This window comes from Rhincodon typus, chromosome 20, assembly GCF_021869965.1.
Source record: "Rhincodon typus isolate 14 chromosome 20, sRhiTyp1.1, whole genome shotgun sequence".
NCBI lineage: Eukaryota > Metazoa > Chordata > Chondrichthyes > Orectolobiformes > Rhincodontidae > Rhincodon > Rhincodon typus.
Genome location: NC_063351.1, coordinates 12,172,008 through 12,193,226, shown reverse-complemented (window position 1 = coordinate 12,193,226; position 21,219 = coordinate 12,172,008). Strand labels below are relative to the sequence as shown.

Here is a 21,219-nt window from a genome sequence, read left to right as displayed (position 1 = left end):
CTGGGCCATACAGATAATTTACTTGCAACTATATATTGCCACATAAGGAAAATCAAAGATTGCGATGTGTAGAAATATTGAGAGTTCTGAATTCCATCATTTTTAAATGTTCAGAAGGCAATACGACACTTTATATCTAGAAATAGCTTTCACCTCATTGAAAAGTTCCATTTACTGAAATGGGATTCCAAAATACAACTTCTATTAAAACGTTAGTATACTATGTCTATATTAACAAAAAAAATGTAATTAGACTTTACCTTATCACCAGACGTCTTTTTGCCTGAAATAGGAAAAGATATTTTTTAGCAATGACAGAGGAGTAGATTAGGCGCTGATCTGAAACTAATTTATAGAATTATTGCTAGCTAAATGATAACAACATTAAAGTTATTTATGATGCTTAAAATGATTTTTCAGAAAAGGGCTGGAGATATACTACCTCTAGGGGGTCAGTTAACAGAGTTGGTTGGATGGCTAGTTTGTGATACAGACTGATGCTAACAGTGCAGGTTCAAATCTCATACTGGTCTGAGGTTAACATGAAGGTCCCACCTTGTCTACCTAGTCCCTTACCGGAGGTGTGGTGCCCACCAGTTGTCTCTCTCCAACGAGACAGTAACCCATAGGATAACAACCACTTGACCTTCACTAAGTTTCTAGCTGCATTTCAGACTTTGAAATGTAGTTAAACATGAGAGAGCTAACTGTGACTCTGGAAAGCAATAACATAACTGTGGTCACTTCTGCTATGTCCCACAGAGAGAATTCAAGTCGTCACTGGCATCTCAGAGACTGCTCACTCTTCCCGTGGAAAAAGCAAGCTCTTGTCTCACCAAAGCACCTTCCAAACCCACGACCACTTCCATCTAGAAGGACAAGGGCAGCAGATACATGAGAGCACCTCCACCTGCAAGTTCCCCTCCAAAGCCACTCACCATCCTGATTTGGAAATATATCATCGTTCCTTCAGTGTCGCTGGGTCAAATTCCTGGAATTCCCTCCCTAAAGCCATTGTGGGTTGACCTACAACTCATGGACTACAGCAGTACAAATAGGGAGCTCACTACCACCTTCTCAAGGGCAACTAGGAATGGGTAATAAATGCTGGCCAGCAGCAACTCCCATGTCCCAGAAGAGAAAAAAGCATTAAGCAAGTGGACTAGAAATTACTGGCAGCTTTTTTTTTCCTCTGATACATACAGAATATTTGCTGTGCCCCAACATGCCAATAATGTGGTAGCTAAAATCCTGTGAAGAGTTCTTGACCAGTCATTTATATCAAGGATCAAGTGCCATTAAATGTCATAATGGTTTTATAGGTGCAATGTAGTTAGTTTGCTCTTAAAGTGTGAAAATAAAGGAAGATTGGCCTCTATACCAAACTTTTCGCACTCTCAGGATCTTCCAAAGAACTTTGCAGCCAATCTTTCAAAGTGCAATCAATATTGGAATGTAGAAAATGCAGCAATTAACTTGTGCACAGAATGTTGCCACAAACAGAAAAGTGATAACAGCCAAATAAACTGCTTCAATGATTTTGGTTGGGAATAATGATGGCAAGACCATCAATGACCACCATTATTTGGGGCAATTCAGGAAACAGGTTTTTAAGATATGTACATATACTGTTCATTGCAAACATCCAGAAGCTGTTGCCAGAGATAGCCTGCTCTTTCATACAGTTTGTCGTTGCAATCTTCACCAACAGGCTTGAAAAGGCTGCTAGTGAACTTGCGAGGTATTGCACTTACTCAATAGGTCCGTGTCAAAAATGGGTGAATAAGTTAGGGCTGGTGCATTTACAGTTTAAAACATTTTTCCCCAGAATCTCTCTTTTGTCTCTTTTCCTTAATCCCTTCTGAGTTTCCCAATTTTTATTGAGCTTTCTATACATTAAGAATTTATACTTCTGTCATCTTCCTTATTGGTTTGGACTTGGAATGCCTCAATGAGCTTCTCCAATCCGATCATGTGAAAAATCCAGTCATCTCTATCTGTGGAGACATAACCTAAACCCTCTGCTCCCATCAAAATATCACCCTGAAATAGACATGAAACTGGATAATAACTGTGCTGAAAAGTCCACAGAAACTCTGTGGCCAGCTCGAAGGAAGGTGAACAGTGCACATCATTTCTTCAATGCAGACAATTAAAATCTGGGCCTTATTTTGTCGAAATCACAAGACTGGAGAAATGTTTAACAGAAGTCTACTTTTACAACTAGCACCTTGCAATGGCTTATTAATTGCTTAGAGACAGGTCAGAGCAACAGTTGATTCCTTACCAGATGTATCTAAGTCATTTTGTTTGAAATCATACTGGCCAATATCAGAAAGAATAAAGTTGCTGTCATTCCTTTTCAGAGTAAAACAGTTTAAGTTTCTTTTGACTTACATCGAAGGTATTTCTTTTTCTTGTACAAAATGGCAACAATTGCTACAAGTACTAGTATAATTGGTATCACCACAGCAGCAACAGGTACTGATTGGCCACCTGTAAAACAGACAAATGTAAATGATTACGACGATTTGAGAGTGGCAGCCACTTGTACCAAGAGGTCACAAAACAGGAGAATCTGTTTCCTCATGGACAACACATTTTGTACAGGAGCCACTCTAGTCAGTGGGACGGCACAGTGGCTCAGTGGTTAGCACTGCAGCTTCACAGCGCCGGGGAACCAGGTTTGACTCTCCCCTCAAGTGACTGTCTGTATGGAGTTTGCACATTCTCCCCGTGTCTGTGTGGATTTCTTCCGGGTGCTCCGGTTTCCTCCAAAGATGTGCAGGTTAGGTGGATTGGCCATGCTAAATTGCCCACAGTGCGCAGGCAAGGTGGATTTGCCAGGGGAAATGCAAAGATAGGGTAGGGGTTGGGCCTAGGAGGGATGCTCCTCGGAGGGTTGGTGTGAACTTGATGGGCCAGATGGCCTGCTTCCACACTGTAGGGATTCTGTGGTTAGAATGCATTGTATAAACATTATATATTGCTTAACTTTGTCAGGTCATTGCAATTTTGTAACATTGCATCAAGGTGACTGTTTGCCAGTTTAGTGCCTACTACTGCTCCTTCTTTTTGTTTGTTAAATCAGTCCTATGTACGACATGAAGAAGAAAAGAGAAAAAAAAAAGATATGCACCTTTCTTCCTGCAGACTGTGTTCTGTGTTTCTGTACAGGGTTGTTCGACCTCTTCAGTTTCTGCATTGCACCTTTGGTGGGAAATGAAAGACATGGAAACAGTTGATTTTAGAAAACAGGAACATATACTACTGGAACGAATCAGCTGGTCAGTTCTGAAACTTCAAAACGGTTTTTCCTTCCTTCCTGGATGCTGCCGGAATTGCTAAATTCAGATTTCCACTGTCATCCACTATTTCACTTTACCCATTTGAGTAAATTGCTTAAGAGAACCTTCATTAACTGGTTAGTCATCAAAACCTGTGTGCTTTCCAGATATGGGTGGCCAGCTGGTGAAATAATGGGCTGCTTTAAGCTGAAGCTTGAACCCACTGCAACTTGGGTTGCAATTGTCAAAACCCATTGGACTCCAGGTACCTGAACAATCAACCACAGAGTCTACAGGTTGGTTAGACACAGTCTAAGCATATACTTTTCTGTTCAGTGTTTTATTCCAGCTCAAACATCTGCTCCCCATAAACACATCCAATTCTCCCGCAATTAGTAAAGTCACCATAGTCTGATAGGACTGTGAGTGAGATGACGTATGGGGAGTTTAACCTGAGGCTCTCGGGCGAGAAGTGAGGTTGAGAAGACAGGATCTTCATGGTGACCTCAGCCTGTAGGGAATTGATGCTGTTGGCATTATTCTTCACCGCAAACCAGCCATCCAGCCAACTCCCAATTATCCCTGAATGAACATATAACCATCACTTGTTCTCTAGTTGAATTTGGTTTCAGGCATTCCCGCCAGACCGTATTGATGATGCCACTGAAAGCTCAATGACATACACTACTCCTCCAGTGTAAGGTTCCTCACTGGGAGGACAATTTCAGAAAAAGATCTCAACAGCGCTGTCACATTCTGAGCAGTATTATTTGAAAATTACTCAGACGAGATGGCGGAAATTCAGTTAGTCACAGTGCCAAAACTCAAAATTGCCTTCTATTTCTTCAAGAATTCATTTACTCTTAATATGTTTAAAACTAAAGATTATAAAATGTGGCTGAACAATCTGCATGAGATACTGACAACTCTGAGCATCACTTCATTGAGGTGTTTGACTATGTAGAAGAACAGAAAAATGGTATCAATGGTGTTACATTCTCCTGAGTCAGAAGGTTGAGTGTTCAATTGACCACTCCAGAGATTTGACCACTGAATCCAGGTTGATATTCCACTGCACTGCTGAACAAGAGCTGCACCATCTGAGCTGTCATCTGTTGAATGAAACATTAAAACAAAGGTCCAGCCTATCCACTGAGCTGGATGCAAGAAAGCCTGCTATGCTATTGCAAAGAAGAACAGGGAAGTGACTCCTGTTGGCCTGGCCAATATTTATCCAACAACAAACATCACTAAAACAAATTACCTGACCATCACCACATTGCTCTTTGTGGGAGTTTGCTGTTCATAAATTGGCTCTCAAATTTCCAACATACAATAGTGACTGTACTTCACAATGAATTTGTAGTCAATGAATTGCTTCAGATTGTCTGTGAAGTGCTTTTGAATATGCTGAGATTCGGAAAGGCATCAGAGAAGGTCTATATACAATGCCCTGAGTTTAACACAAGACAGTAATGTCACCGAACCCAGAGGGCCAGGCTGATGCCACTGCACATGGATTCAGATTCCAAAATAGTAGCTGGTGGCTATTAAAAATTCAACACATCTGCAGTGGTGACCACGACAACCATCACAGCTTGTTTTAACAACCCATCTGGCTCACTAATGTCATTTAAAAAAAAAGGAAATCTGTTGTCCTTACAGTCTGGCCTACATACAATTCCAATTGGGTCTTAAATAGTCCTCTGAAGTACCTAAACAAGCAACTCAGTTCTGAGAAAGGGTCACCAAACCTGAAACATTAACGCTGATTTTTTCCTTCACAGATGCTGCCAGACCTGCTGAGCATTTCCAACAGCTTCTGTTTTTGTTCCTGATTTACAGCATCCACAGTTCTTTTGGTTTTTGTTTAACTCAGTTCAAGGAATGGGCAATAAATACTGACTTTGCCAGGTTCCATGAAAGAAGAAAATAAAACTGCAAGTTCTTTCCTTTAAAAATACATAGTGAGTTAATCACAAAACCTGCCTCGATTATGATTAATGTAATCAATAATTGAAACTTTGCAGTTTACCCAATTGATCCCATGCTTCTCTACAGATGTATGTATAAAAATGAGAGAATTATGTGCCAGCGAGTCACACAAATCAGCTCACACCCTGGTGTGTGCAATGCTGTCTACAGCTCTTGGGTTTGATAGAGAATTGCACGCTGAAAATCAAATGACTTAGATCATAGAATCCCTACAGCGTGGAAACAGGCCCTTTGGCCCAACAAGTCCACACAGACCCTCGCAGCATCCCACCCAGACCCATACCCCTAATCTACACATTCCTGGACACTATGGGAAATTTAGCATGGCCAATCCACCTAACCTGCACATCTTTGGACTGTGGGAGGAAACTGGAGCACCCAGAGGAAAGCCATGCAGACACGGGGAGAATGTGCAAACTCCACGCAGACAGTCGCCCAAGGCTGGCATCGAACACGGGTCCCTGGTGCTGTGAGGCTGCAGTGCTAACCACTGAGCCATCGTGCCAACTTATTGCCTTCCACAGACAGTTATTTCAGTTACACTTTATACAGGGCAACTTTCATGTCCTGAAGATTCCTCATTGAGCTTAACAGCCAACTAAGTAATTACTTCTGAAGTACAGTCATTGATGTTCACTAAGCATCCACAACACCCTACAGCCATATCCCAGATAACCAAATACAGCATTAGCAATTGTCCAGCAATAATTGATGATTTAATCTGTTTCTAATATTGTTAATTCAAGTTTAAACTCCCCTGGTCTTCTTCACAAAAAGCTACACCCAACATACATCAGACAGCAACTTGCATTTAACATAATAAACTGTTTCAAGCATTGTATTAGCAAGCAAAATGAAGCATCAAACTATATAATGAGCTATTCACACATGTGACTGGTCAGAGTTCAGGTTGGAAGGAACATCCTAAAGGGTGAAAGAAATCGTGAAGAGCAGATAGTAGGAATTCCCGATGCTGGAGTCACAGATAACACAGTGTGGAACTGGAGGAACACAGCAGGCCAGGCAGCATCAGAGGAGCAGGAAAGCTGACGTTTCAGGTCAGGATCCTTCTTCAGAAATGAAGAGGACACGTTTATTAAGGGAATTCCAGAAATTACTGCCTACACAATAAACATTGTCACTAGTGGTGGAGCATTGCAAATTGGAGATGCACAAAAGACCTTAATTTTTTTGTTATTTTAAAATATAGCAATCCTTCACTAAAACACCAGAATGCATGCTCAAACTCTGAAATAGGACTTGATACTGCAAACATCTCAGTCAAGAGGCAGGAGTGCTCTCACTGGAACCATATGGATTGACGCTAACTTGCCTTTTTTGATCCAATACTTGACATGTAAACAAAATCAGAGTTTGTAATTTTTCTAACTTACTGTGCACATTTGTAGCATTGGTGTTCATCGGTTGAGCTGAAGAAATTTTCCAAGCAACTGCATACTGTGTCGTTAGTTGTGGTACAATTGGTTTTCATTTTCTTACCTGAAGGGAGTGAAACAGATTTCAGCCTTCACCCAGTCATAGACCACACAGACTGAGGCCAACATATGGCCTATATTTTGAGAGTCAGCGGTGAAGTGAGAACACTACCAGAGACCTCACAGAGAACTGTTCACATGGATCTAGCGATCTCTGTTTTGAGAATTCACTTCTTTCTCAGCGAAAGGTCAAATCAGGCACCAAATCAGGAGAACGAATTGGTGGCACTGTAACAGCACCATTCAAACTGAAGTATTCACAAAGCAAGCCAAGGAGTTGAAGACACTTCAGAGAGTAAAATGTAAATATCACTGTATTAAGATAGAGGCTATCAGATAGATAAATAGATTTTGAAAAAAGGACAAACTAAATTTTTAGAAATATGTGGACGAATTTATCATAATACAAAAGAAAGGTATAAAATTTTTCAGGGCCAGTAAGGATGTTTCACAGTGATTGTCAAGTTAGCTTGCAGTTATAAACTTAGTTACATCTCATTTAATTGATGAAACTCTTCCAGAGTTTTTACTGCATTAGTGAATGATCTTGTCAATTTTTGACTGTAGTGGAGATGTCAGAATGCTTGTCATTGTTTTCATCTTCAGTGGTAATAGGAACACGGATAGTCCCATTGTCATTACCACTGCAAACTGCACGAGAGTACATCAATTCTCCTCTTCAACATTTGGTCCAAGAGTTTTGCATGAAATATTGGGAGACTGCCAAAGCATATGTTATTATTAAAGGAAGTAATTGCGATGGTTCACTGTTTAGAAGATCTCTTGCAGGGTCAAAAGGTATTTTATTAAAAGCAAAAGACTTTTGATTTTTGGCACAATTAACTCAAAGACATTCCACCACACTTCACTGTAGGTGTATGAGCAACAGTCACCATCCCAGAAACTGTAAGAGGATTAATTGTGCCTTGAGGAACCCACTGTTCTGTATATTTGATGAGGGCCAGTACCCCTCAAGCTACATATCCACATGCCTCTCTCTAAAAGAATGAGACACCTACGACCCCATATGGACAATGGCCAATTACCCAACTTTCCACAACTTTTGAAGGGTCACTGGACCCGAAACATTAACTCTGCTTTCTCTCCACAGATACTTCCAGACCTGCTGAGTTTCTACAACAATTTTTGTAATGAAAATACTGGAGTGTTGACTTGGTAACTAAAGTTGGATGTGGAAAGTCGGGTTAAGTAAACCAAACTGTGTTCCCATTTGAGCAATTAAAAAAATATGGATCCATAATCAATTTTATTTATTAATCAATATCTTTGAATGTACTTTCAGTTGTATTTTGAAATTACAAAGTCCCTAAGATTGTGCTATGGAACATCTCCACACAAACGTTTAGTGCTCCTTTATAGGAAGTGCTAACCCATTCAAATTAAACACAGTACGCAGACACACAAGCAGTGGTAACCCACAGTAATTCGTTCAGCGACACTAAATGGCACAAGCAAAACCTTCTGGGGGATTAGGAACAGGAACCAAAATCATTATTCTTTTCAGTGCTTATCTTGAGATTTCCTTGAAGATTACCTTTTGGTCAAAAGCATTCTCTTCCCTCAAGTGGGTCAAAAGGAAGCATGCCCCTCTTGTTGCTTCCTGTTGCACCCCTCACTGCTCTTGCAACCCCCTCCTCCTCACCACTTCCCAACTGCAGCCTCTTTCTGCTCCCTACATCCATCTCTTAGCCTCCTTCTCCTAAGTGTGCTGCTGCCACCTTCTCCCTCTTTTCCCTGGCCGAGGCCCCCAGCAGTCGAAATTCCCAGGAGGGAGGATACGGAGAGTGTGGGGGGAACCTTTCAGAAATCGGTGGTCAGTGCCAGGAGACAAGCCTTGAGGACCTGAATGTGGCGCCACCAAAATGTTAAATGATCTAATGATCACACACAGATTGTCAAGGTCAGTGCATTTTATATTAATTTCCTTATTCCACCAACTGTATTACAAGGCTTACTTACTGCTCAATACACAATATTTCAATCATTCACTTACCAACAACCTCAGTTCCATCCTCAATATCTCAGTTGGCGCACACTGTCAGCTATTCAACCACGATAGTGACACTTACTGACACACTTCCTACAGGAAGAGAATTGCACCGGAAAAGTTGGGAGGTACACCTACATGGCCTTAAGCCAATGGGAGGCCACTTCTGAGGATATGGCACCAACAGGGCTGAATCCATAGAAGAGTACAGAAGGCAGTTACTAATCCTCCTCATATCCCATTACCCTAATTCCTTTATATTTGTAAGCTGCTATCCTCCCCCTCAGCACAATCCAACGACTGTACGGTTTGCCTTTCAGAAACTCCATAATTACTACTTGCACAGGCATCAGTTGAAAAGCAACAATAATGATGATGAAAATAACACTGGCACCCGATTTAACAAATGCAACCATCAGCTTGGAAGTTGGCACCGTGTTTAATTTAGAGGGTGGCCACAGAGGCAGGAGCTGCATTTGGAGAGACACAGGATGTTAGGTCACATGGAACAGGAGCCTGGGACTGTGAGGCGTTAAGTAAGATGCCGTCTTTTACCATCTTCTACATATGTCCTTTGTTAATAAAGCCCGAGTGCTGATTACCCACAAGATCTCACTACGTGCCAACCAGACACAGAATCAGAGGTGGGCGGTAAATGCCCTCAGTGATGTCCAGTGATAATGAACCATAAAGTCAGCCCAATGATCTAAACCCAAAAGGTAGGGAACATACTCAAATGAGCTCAGCAGTGGTACGGGGCTGGCTAGCAACAGGTTCTGAGACACATCTGTTTGCCTTTTGAGGGAATATACCTTGATTACGCCCAAAACATCTCCATTTCAAAAGTAGATGATTATTTAACAACCGTTTTTCCCAACTACATTTTGCTCCAATTTATCTGGTCTAGTTTCATTCTTCTCCGTTAAAATCAGCTCTCCCCCAGTTAATTATTCTTAGTCTGAAAGCCCATTTTCTATTATCATTCTATTATCATTTAGGCTGACAATGAGTTCTATCCCCTAAATGTTCTCCCACTAACATTTGAATGGGGGCTGTGGTTATTAGTATGATACTTGAAAGACATGCAGAAAGGGTCTGCTTAAGTTGCCTCTATCCTTTCTTCTCCTGTATTTCTTCTTGATCTTTAGCCGCATGCCACATAACTTGTGGAACAGGCTATCCCCTAAGCGATGGTGAGACTGTTCAGCAGACTTCCGTAAGTCATGACACTCAGTCTGCCAAGTACTGCAGGTCTCGTGTGACCCTAGGAACGGAGGAGATGTGTGTGTGAGCACACGCGCGCAGGAAGGTCTGTGTGTTTGTGTCCATTCGCACATTTCTGTACGTGCTTATGTGCCTGCGCACATGCATGAGTCTGTGTGCGTGCAGCTGTCTCTATCTCCAGTTCAGACAACAAAGGCCATCAATTTAACTGGGATCCCGTGACCATCCTAGCTCACACTAACCATGGACACGTACATGAATTCCTAGAGGTCTGCTTCTCCACCCATGATGCAATCAATAAACATGTGGAATTAGATCCTATACGGAAATGGCACAAAACACCTCAACAGACCGGATCACATAAATACTAAGCAGAGTAGAATAACACCACTTCATTGGAGGCAACACTGATGATGTTACCTAGCACAGTGACAAAACATCTGAACTATAACCAGCCAGCTCAGTGAGCAAGTCAACAACTCATCCACAACCCGAGCTACAAATCTTCACAAGAACCTTAAACTTCTATCAGGTTCTGTGTGCTTTCAACATAGGCTCACTGTGTAAGCAGCAGTGTCCTCATGAGCAAGTGGTCTGGCATGCCTCAGCCAACAGTCTGAACTTTATACCAATTACATTTTCACAATATTGTTTAGAAACTGCTTCTCAAATTCTCCTTTTATGAGTTCCTAATTAATTTGATGTTCACTTCCAGTGGAAATTACAAGCCTCCAGGGCGATGAAATATCAGAGTCGCTCCCACCCCGAGACCTATTCCTTCATTGAAGGCACAGTGGGAAGCAGAAACTAAGTCTTGCTCCTGCTCCATTGGTTCTGAAGTACACCAGTAACTCAATTTCTACATACTAGTGGGCATTTGAAGAAGGAATAGGTTGTAGGGTAGCAGCAACCCTGCAAAATTTTCTCACCCCAGATCTTTCAAAGGTTCACCATAAATAAAACGCTGAGCCAGCTTAGAAACCCTTAGTTTCAAAAGTACAAGTCCCAGGCTGCAGTTGTCAATTGATTGCTTGGATTTTACAGTAGAAATAATGGTAAGGCCATCACTGTTCACCCTTATTGAAAAGTAAATTGGACAAATTCCAGCAACTGCACCACATGCACAGCCAAATACAGAAATCAGAAAACTCTTGTCCAAATTTCCTGCTACTCCCAAAGCTTTGCCGCAGTAGGGACTCAGAATTTAAGTATACAAAAGGGTATGAAGTTGTAAGAAGTACTTACTAAATGCCCACCAACCTCATCTAAAATATTAAGACATACTCATTCTAGTGGAAATAAATTTTCCATGCAATAAGCCTACCAAACAACCTCTCTGCATCTGAAAAATAACTTCTTTAAAATATGGAGTCTCACTCTTTCAGGCTTTAATTACAATAGAATTTTTTAAACTTTGCTTTTACTTTCTCTTTCCATCTCTTTAATCCCTCATGCTCAATCTTTCCAATGCTCTCTTTATTTCACTTTCTATAGACTATTAGACATTTTCTTTAATAGTCTAACTGCTACTTCCTGGTTTAGGCTCTGTGCTAGAACAAAGAACAAAGAAAATTACAGCACGGGAACAGGCCCTACGGCCCTCCAAGCCTGCACCGACATGCTGCCCGTCGCAACTAAAACCCTCTACCCTTCCAGGGACCATATCCCTCTATTCCCATCCTATTCATATATTTGTCAAGACGCCCTTTAAAAGTCACAAAAGTATCAGCTTCCACTACCTACTTATGACAATTCTTCAAGCCGATTGTTTCAGGCAATACGCAGCTTCGAACTCTATTCGTACAAGTCCCAGATCTGCTATAGTGGCCATTGCACTAAAAGGCTTCTCTCATCACCAGAAGATCTAATGTAAACCTCAATTGAAGGTCTGTGGGCATGTTAAGTATAATGCACAACTGTTGCTGTTTGTTCATCATAGGCTGCAAAATCCAACTCCATGCCATAACTCTTCAGGCTTTAATTTTAATAAATTGCCATATGGCCATAAAACAATTCACTATTCCATCAATATCTTGAGTATTGTGGAGACACTCCAGAAACGGATGAAACTTCTCAGAGCAGAGAAGACAAGGGCAAGGTTTAGTAGACGTGCTCAAAATTACGAAAGCTTTTTGTGAAGAATAAATGACGAGAAAATGTTTCCACCAGTAAGAATTCAAAGACGTAACAAATTGGTAAAAGAACTATAAAGGAAGATGAAGATTTCATTTGATTGTTATAAGCTGTTGTGATTTAGAATATGCTACTTGATAGGGTGTTGGAGGCACATTCAAAGGATGCTACAGATTGGAAGTTAGTTTATATTTCAATGAGAAATTGCAGAGTGGGAATTGTTCTTTGAGGTGAGCAAGCAAACAACATAACTGTATTAAATATTGGGCAACAAATGTCAGACTTGAAAGCCATTCTGCATTGCAAAGGATGTTTCTTTTTAATTTGGCAGCACAAGCCAAAAAGGCCAAATGAACTTCTGTGCTGTGTGGATCTGGTTGTATTTTACTGGAATACATTCAATATTTGGTACACATAATCTGGAGCAGTTAGTGAACAGTTTCCAGAAGTACCTCACTTAAAAAAAAACATATCCTTACCATCATGCTCTTGGCATTGCGTACATCGCTCACATTTATCCAAGAGATTTTCAGCATCTGTAAATTCGCCGTCTTTACACTGTTCACAATTGCAAGAGCAGCTTAACAGATAAGTACCTAAGAGCAAAAAATGTGAATGAGGACCAGACCAAAATGCAGCATCTAACCAATAATAGAGAAAGGATTTTAAAAAGATAGTGCAGTTCAAACCATTTTGAATACATCAAAATACCTAACACTTCAGGAGAATCGAGCCAAATATTGGTGGTAGATTTGAGCTTAATTTGGTTGCCATTACAAAAATAAATCATCCAACTTTGCACCTTTCATAGTCTATCATCTACTGAAATCCCCATCCATGCGTCTATTTTCATCTCCAGACTGAACTAATCCAATCAGTAAGCTTCACACAAGCAGTCAGAAAGAGTACAACTGAGTGAGTGTTTCTAGGATTGTGGAGCATAACGGGAATTCAATGCAGAACGGGAATTTCTGCATTTTTTTGGTTTATAGTTTATAAGGTATTTTTAACAGGATAAATTGAGGCACAGGATTAGGGACAAAAGAGAATGACATCACAGGGAAAACTATAAATTAACTATTTGGTAATGGCTGCTAATCTGAATGCCTATTATAAATTGCTTTCAGACTACAAGAAAATAGGAGAAATGTTTCACAGATTAAAAATCTAAAAGACCAGTAAGAAATTTTTAAAAATCAAATTAACAGCTAAGTAAATAAAATAAAGGTGCTGGGCTAGACAATTTGTTGTACCTGTATGATGTGGGAGCTGGTGGACATCATTGTGGTTCACAGTGACCACATCTGTACTAAATGTTGTATCAGAGATAGTAGGAACTGCAGATGCTGGAGAATCTGAGATAACAAGGTGTAGAGCTGGAGGAACACAGCAGGCCAAGCAGCATCAGAGGAGCAGGAAGGCTGACGTTTCGGGCCTAGACCCTTCATCAGAAATGGGGGAGGGGAAGGGGGTTCTGAAATAAATAGGGAGAGAGGGGGAGGCGGATAGAAGGTGGATAGAGGAGAAGATAGGTGGAGAGGAAACAGACAGGTCAAAGAGGCGGGGATGGAGCCAGTAAAGGTGAGTGTAGGTGGGGAGGTAGGGAGGAGATAGGTCAGTCCAGGGAGGACAGACAGGTCAAGGGGGCGGGATGAGGTTAGTAGGTAGGAAATGGGGGTGTGGCTTGAGGTGGGAGGAGGGGACAGGTGGGAGGAAGAACAGGTTAGGGAGGCAGGGACGAGCTGGGCTGGTTTTGGGATGCGGTAGAGGGAGGGGAGATTTTGAGCTTGTGAAATCCACATCGATACCATTGGGCTGCAGGGTTCCCAAGCGGAATATGAGTTGCTGTTCCTGCAACCTTTGGGTGGCATCGTTGTGGCACTGCAGGAGGCCCAGGATGGACATGTCGTCTGAGGAATGGGAGGGGGAGTTGAAATGGTTCGCGACTGGGAGGTGCAGTTGTTTACTGCGAACCGAGCGGAGGTGTTCTGCAAAGCGGTCCCCAAGCTGCCGCTTGATTTCCCCGATGTAGAGGAGGCCACAACGGGTACAGCGGATGCAGTATACCACATTAGCAGATATGCAGGTGAACATCTGCTCGATGTGGAAAGTCTTCTTGGGGCCTGGTATGGGGGGGGAGGGAGGAGGTGTGGGGGCAGGTGTAGCACTAACTGCGGTTACAGGGAAAGTACCGGGTGTGGTGGGGCTGGAGGGGAGTGTGGAGCGGACAAGGGAGTCATGGAGAGAGGAGTCCCTCCGGAAAGCAGATAAGGGTGGGGAGGGAAAAACGTCTTTGGTGGTGGGGTCGGATTGCAAATGGCGGAAGTGTCGGAGGATGATGCGTTGGATCCGGAGGTTGGTGGGCTGGTACATGAGGATGAGGGGGATTCTTTTTTGGCTGTTATTGCGGGGACGGGGTGTGAGGGATGAGCTGCGGAAAATGTGGGAGACACGATGGAGGGCGTTCTTGACCACTGAGAGGGGGAAGCTGCGGTCCTTGAAAAACGAGGACATCTGAGATGTACGGGAGTGGAATGCCTCATCCTGGGAGCAGATGCGGCGGAGGCAAAGGAATTCCCAATTCCCAATCTCACGTACCACCCCACCAACCTCCGGATCCAACGCATCATCCTCCGACACTTCCGCCATCTGCAATCCGACCCCACCAGCAAAGACATTTTTCCCTCTCCACCCTTATCTGCTTTCCGGAGGAACCACTCTCTCAGTGACTCCCTTGTCTGCTCCACACTCCCCTCCAGTCCCACCACACCTGGCACTTTTCCCTGCAACCGCAGGAAGTGCTACACCTGCCCCCACACCTCCCCCCTCACCCCCATCCCAGGCCCCAAGAAAACTTTCCACATCAAGCAGATGTTCACCTGCACATCTGCTAATGTGGTATACTGCATCCGCTGTTCCCGTTGTGGCCTCCTCTACATCGGGGAAATCAAGTGGAGGCTTGGGGACCGCTTTGCAGAACACCTACGCTCGGTTCGCAATAAACAACTGCACCTTCCAGTCGCGAACCATTTCAACTCCCCCTCCCATTCCTCAGACAACATGTCCATCCTGGGCCTCCTGCAGTGCCACAACGATGCCACCCAAAGGTTGCAGGAACAGCAACCCATATTCCGCTTGGGAACCCTGCAGCCCAATGGTATCAATGTGGATTTCACAAGCTTCAAAATCTCCCCTCCCTCTACCGCATCCCAAAACCAGCCCAGCTCGTCCCCGCCTCCCTAACCTGTTCTTCCTCCCACCTATCCCCTCCTCCCACCTCAAGCCACACCCCCATTTCCTACCTACTAACCTCATCCCGCCCCCTTGACCTGTCCGTCCTCCCTACCTCCCCACCTACACTCACCTTTACTGGCTCCATCCCCGCCTCTTTGACCTGTCCGTTGCCTCTCCACCTATCTTCTCCTCTATCCATCTTCTATCCGCCTCCCCCTCTCTCCCTATTTATTTCAGAACCCCCTTCCCCTCCCCCATTTCTGATGAAGGGTCTAGGCCCGAAATGTCAGCCTTCCTGCTCGGCCTGCTGTGTTCATCCAGCTCTACACCTTGTACTAAATCTTGGTTGGTTGAGCAACTCTGAAAGAGAATTGATGTGGTGGAGTCTGAACTTAACCTGCAACACATCAGGGATGGGGGAATAGTTAACCTGGACACTGTGTTTCAGGAGGCAGTCACACCTTTGGGATTAACTCTCTCGAATTTGGTCTGTGGACAGGAACAAGAGGGTGACTACAAGCACGGTAGGTAGAGAGATTCAGGAAGTACTGTTAATGTAGCATCAGCCCTTGAGCTCGTCTAACAAGTTCGAGTTCTTGCTCCCTGTATGGATGGGAGTCGGGGCTGTAGGGAGGATGAGCAAACTGACCACAGCACCATGGTGCAGGGAGCCATTCAAGAGTGGGGAGGAAGGAGAAATGTAATTGGGATCTGGGATCATAGTCAGGCAAATAAACAGGTTGGAGAGTCCTAAAGCCCGTGTTGTCTGCCTGGTGCTCAGGTTCAGGATGTCTCATCTGGGCTGCAGAGGTACTTGGATTGGGAAGGGAAAGATCCTATTGACGTGGTCCACGTAGGTACAAATGTTATAAGAAGAAAGAGGAATGAGGTTCTGCTGTGGGAATATCAGCAGTTGGAGGTTAAATTAAAATGCAGAACCAGAAAGGTCATAATCTCCATATTACTACCTGAGCCTCAAGCTAATTGGCACAAAGTCAATAAGATTAAAGAGGTAAATTAATGGCTGAAAGATTTGTTTGGGAGAAACAGGTTCCAATTCATGGGACATTGGCATAAGTATTAGGAAAGGAAGGAGTTATTCCAACGGGATGGACTCCACCTGAATCATACTGGGTGAACCAGGACTACAGAGAGGTTTAGTGATGGTCCCAGAACCAACTGCATGGAAAATTAGAAAGTCCAAGTTAAAGGAGAAGACAAGAGTGCAGTTTAGTGATTAGGTTGATTGTTACCAGAAAAGAAAGGGGAAAGACTATGGGAACATCATATCACACCCAGGAATTGGACAAGAGGAGGAACATTTGTGAAGAGAGCATGTTTCATGGTTTTGTATCTGAATGCACAAGGCATTTGGAACAAAATTAATGACTTAACAGTGCAAATAGAGAGTAATGGTTATGATTTGGTTGCAATTACGGAGGCTTGGTTGCAGGGAGCAGGTTTGGGAAGTGAATATCCAAGGGTACTCAGTGTTTCAAAAGGACAGGAAGGAAGGAAAAGGAGGTATTGTAACTTTGTTAGCAAAGGATGGGATCAGTGCTATAGTAAGAAATGATATCAACACTGGGGTGGCTCAGTGGTTAGCACTGCTGCCTCACAGCCCCAAGGACCTGGGTTCAATTCCAGTCTCGGGTCTGTGTGGAGTTTGCACATTCTTCCCATGTCTGTGTGGGTTTCCTCCCACAGTCCAAAGATGTGCAGATGAGGTGGATTGGCCATGGGAAATTGCCCATAGTGTCTAAGGTGGGAAATGCAGGGATAGGATAAGGGTGGGTCTGAGTCTTTTTTTTTGCTCTTTGGAGGGTTGATGTGGACTCAATGGGCAGAAATGCCTGCTTCCACACTGTAGGAATTCTATGATTCTATCAAGATGTAGAATCAGCCTGGGTAGAAATAAGAAATAGTAAAGGAAAAGAAGTCCCTAACAGGAGTAATCTATATGTCTCAAAATAGTAGATCGACAGTGAGCAGAGTGTAAGCTCCCAGGAAATACTGGGAGCTTAGAGGAAAGGTATAACAATAATCATGGCTGGATTAATCAAATTGGCAAAGGCAGCTTTGAAGAAAAATTCACTTGAATGTATTAGGGATTGGTTCTTGGAGTAATATGCTGTGGAGTCAACCAGGCAACAGGCAATTCTGAATGTGGTATTATGTATTGAGATGGTATTAATTAACAGGAAGCCATTCAAGAGACAGGAGGAAGGAGAAATGTAGTTGTAATCAGGTGGAAAAGATTCAGCTAGGGAAGAGTGATCATAGCATGCTAGAATTTCAAACTCAGTTCAAGGATAAGAAACAGGAGTCCTACACTAGCATTATGGGTTTAAACTAATGTTATTATACAGGCATGGAAACACATCTGGCCTCAATGCGCTGGACAGAAAGACTAAAAGGTGAGATAGTTGATGAGCAGTGACAATTTTTTTTTTTTAAGGAGATATTCAATCTCTCCCAACTAAAATATATTTCGGGGAGGAAGACAGACCGTAAGGGGGTTAAAAATAAAATCCATGGCTAAGCAAGGAAGTTATAGATAATAAAGAAACAAAAACTAAGGCATACCATAACTGCAAAGGTAAGTGACAGGCTGGAAGATTGGGAAAATTAACGATCAACATAGGTTACTAAAATAATAATAAAAAGAGCAATAGCAAATTATGAAACAAAACTAGCACAAACTATAAAAACCCATAGTAAAAACTTCCGCAAATATATAAAAGGGAAGAGTAATTAAAGTGATTGTTGACCCCTTGGAGCAGGAGACTGAGGAATTAGTAATGGGAACACTGAAATAGCAGAGTCACTAAATCAGTACGTAGCTTCAGTATTCAAGGTGGATGACACTGCATTACCCATTACTATTGGGATGGTACTAGAGATTATAACAAGGGAGGAATTAAGAACAATCATCATCACCAGGAAAAAAGTACTGAGCAAACTACTGGGACTGAAGGCAGAAAGTCCCCAGGCCTTGATGGCCGATATCTTTGGGTATTAAAGGAAATTGCAGCAGAGATAGTGGATCCATTGGTTATAATATTCCAAATTCCCTGGATGTGAGAAAGGTTCCAGTGGATTGAAAAATGCTACTTTTGCACCATTATTCGAAAAGGAAGGGAGGGATGCAGAGGTAGGAAACTGTAGTCCAGATAGTTTAACATAGGTTATTGAGAAGTGTTAGAATCCATTATTAAGGAAGTAACAAGAGGATAACTGGAAAGTCAAAACACAATCCAACAGAATCAGCATAATTTTATGAAGGAAAAATCACGTTTGATTTGCTAGAGATTTTTAAAGATGTAACAAGCAAAGTGTAGATTATAGCTTATCTAGACTTCCAGAAAGCATTTGATATGAGGCCAAACAAATGGTTAACGCACAAGATCACATGGCGTGAGGGGTAATACATCAGCTTGGATAGTGGGGAAAAAGCCAAAAGAACCGTGGACACTAAAAATCTGAAACAAAAACAGAAATTGCTGGAAAATCTCAGCAGGTCTGGCAGCAGTGTGGAGAGAAATCAGAGTTAACATTTCTGGTTCAAGGACCCTTCTTCAGAACAGGTCGGATAGTACTTGGATAGTAGGTTGGCTAACATGGGGAGATCATGTCTTAGTGGGATTATTGCTTGTTAATCCAGAGACCCAAGTAATGGTCAGGTGACCTGGGGTTCAAATCTCACCACAGTAGATGGTGGAATTTGAATTCAATATAAATCTAGAATTAAGCGATGACTGTGAACCATTGTTGGGAAAAACCCATCTGGTACACTAATGCCCTTTAGGGAAGGAAGCTGCCATCCTTACCTGGTCCAGTCTGCCTGTGGCTGCAGAGGCCCACTATGTTGACCCCCCTCCCCACAATGGCTTAAATTAAAATATTTATCTTTGTGTTTAAATTCAATTGCGTCAGACCTTGACTATCCTCCAAACCGCTAATGTTCCTTCCTTAGATTCTATCATTTTATGCAAACCTCTCTTCTCCCTTCCGCCACTGCCTTGCCCATCTCATTCATAGCCATGCCATTACTTCTCAAATATCTCATCTCCTGAAAGGCCCTACCTAAATCCCACATCTTTCGCCAAGCCAATGAATCCTTCAGTGTCTTGGTACCATTTTTGTGTGACTGCACTTTAGTGAAAGCATTACAGTAATGCAGGTTTTTGTTGTTATTAAAGGTTTCCAATATGTGCTATTTAAAAGTAGTTTGCAGATATGGCAGCAATGCAATGCAACGTACGTGTTCAGAGTTAACATTCACTTACCTGGCTTACATTTGTTGCAATTTGATGACGAAAAATCTGGACAATTATCATTCCTTCGGAAACGTCGTTTTACAGGCCATCTCCGTACAGGACTTGAAATATTGGCATTTGATAAACTATTTTGAACAGCATTCCTCTCCTCGGAGGTAGATTGATGGGCATCTGTCACAATCTGCAAAACACGATTGGATAGAACAATGATGTAGGATATCTATAAAGTTGCCCCAAGAAAATTATTTACAAAGAAAAAAAGTAAGATTCTAGTTAAATTATGAAACATAATCACATGTAAGATATTTAAAATAAATGAGCCAAAAACTTCAAGAATGAAATCTAGCATGCAAAAATCTATTCTTATTAGTGAGTAATAGTTATGACAAGACATGGAGGTGATGGTGCAGTGTAGTCATGGGGTTGGTGATGTTCTGGGTACCCGGGTTCAAATCCCACCACAGCAGCTGGTGAATTCAATAAAAATCTAGAATTAAGAGTCTAACGATGATAATGAAACCATTGGCCTAAAAACCCAAATGGGTCACCAAAGTTTTTTTTTTAGGGAAGGAAAACTGCTGTTCTTATCTGGTCTGGCCTGTATGTGACAGAAGAACTGCTAGGAAGTCTGAAAAAAGAAGAATGCAACCAGATAGACTGGACATCAATGAAGGCATCAGCAAAATCAACCCTGCAGAGTGCCGTTTAGCTGGTGTCTGATCACATCTGAAGGCTCGTGCCAAAATTGGGAGAGCTGCCTCACACACCAGACAAGCAACAGTCTAACACAGAATTATTCTAATACCTTACAAACAGTATCCCAAAAAACACCACCACCATTCCTGGTTTTCTCCTGTCCCACCAGAAGGATAGGCTCATCAGATGTGGAAAAACAACAGGGCACAGTCAGCAGGGGAGCTGCCCTGCAAGTCCTCAACATTGACTCTGGACCACATGAAGTCTCATGATATTGAATCAAAGATGTACAAGAAAACCTCCTCCTGATTACTACATATCTAACCTCCGCCCCGCAATACTCCACTCCTGACAAATCATTCATCATCACTTGGAGACAGCAGTGCGGGTAACAAGGGCATTGAAAGTATTCTGGACAGGAACCTTCAACAGCAGTACTACTGATTTAGGAGTTGACTAGCTCAAGGACATAGATGCTAGACTGGATCTGTGGCAGGTGGTGAGGGAGCCAACAAGATGGAAAAGCATAACAATTCGTAAGAGTGATCACTGCATCGTCCTTGTGAAGTCCCACCTTCAAACTGAGAATAACCTCTATCGAACTGTGTGGCACTATCACCTTGCTAAATGGGTCAGACTTTGAACAGATCTAGCAACTCAAGACTGGGCATCCATGAGGTACTGTGGGTCATCAGCAATAGCAGAACTGTACTGCAATTCATAGAGTCAAAGAGACACACAGCACATAAACAGACCCTTCGGTCCAACTCTGCCATGCCAACCAGATATCCTACATAAATCTAGTCCCATTTGCCAGCAATTGGCCCATATCCCTCTAAACCCTTCCTATTCATGTTCCTCAGAAC

At 42.6% G+C, this 21,219-nt stretch overlaps 1 protein-coding gene across 3 annotated transcripts in view; it reads right to left on the bottom strand.

The window, feature by feature from the left end:
- Positions 1-21,219, bottom strand: part of LOC109929457 (tumor necrosis factor receptor superfamily member 6-like) — a 37,423-nt gene that overhangs the window by 12,074 nt on the left and 4,130 nt on the right. For all 3 annotated transcript variants that reach the window (XM_048608897.1, XM_048608898.1, XM_048608899.1), the window contains exons 3-8: positions 19,667-19,838; positions 12,623-12,739; positions 6,677-6,782; positions 3,140-3,210; positions 2,398-2,496; positions 261-283 (exon numbers count right to left, since the gene is read on the bottom strand). In XM_048608897.1, coding sequence (XP_048464854.1) covers positions 261-283; positions 2,398-2,496; positions 3,140-3,210; positions 6,677-6,782; positions 12,623-12,739; positions 19,667-19,838 — 588 coding nt within the window. The remainder of the gene's footprint in view (positions 1-260; positions 284-2,397; positions 2,497-3,139; positions 3,211-6,676; positions 6,783-12,622; positions 12,740-19,666; positions 19,839-21,219) is intronic.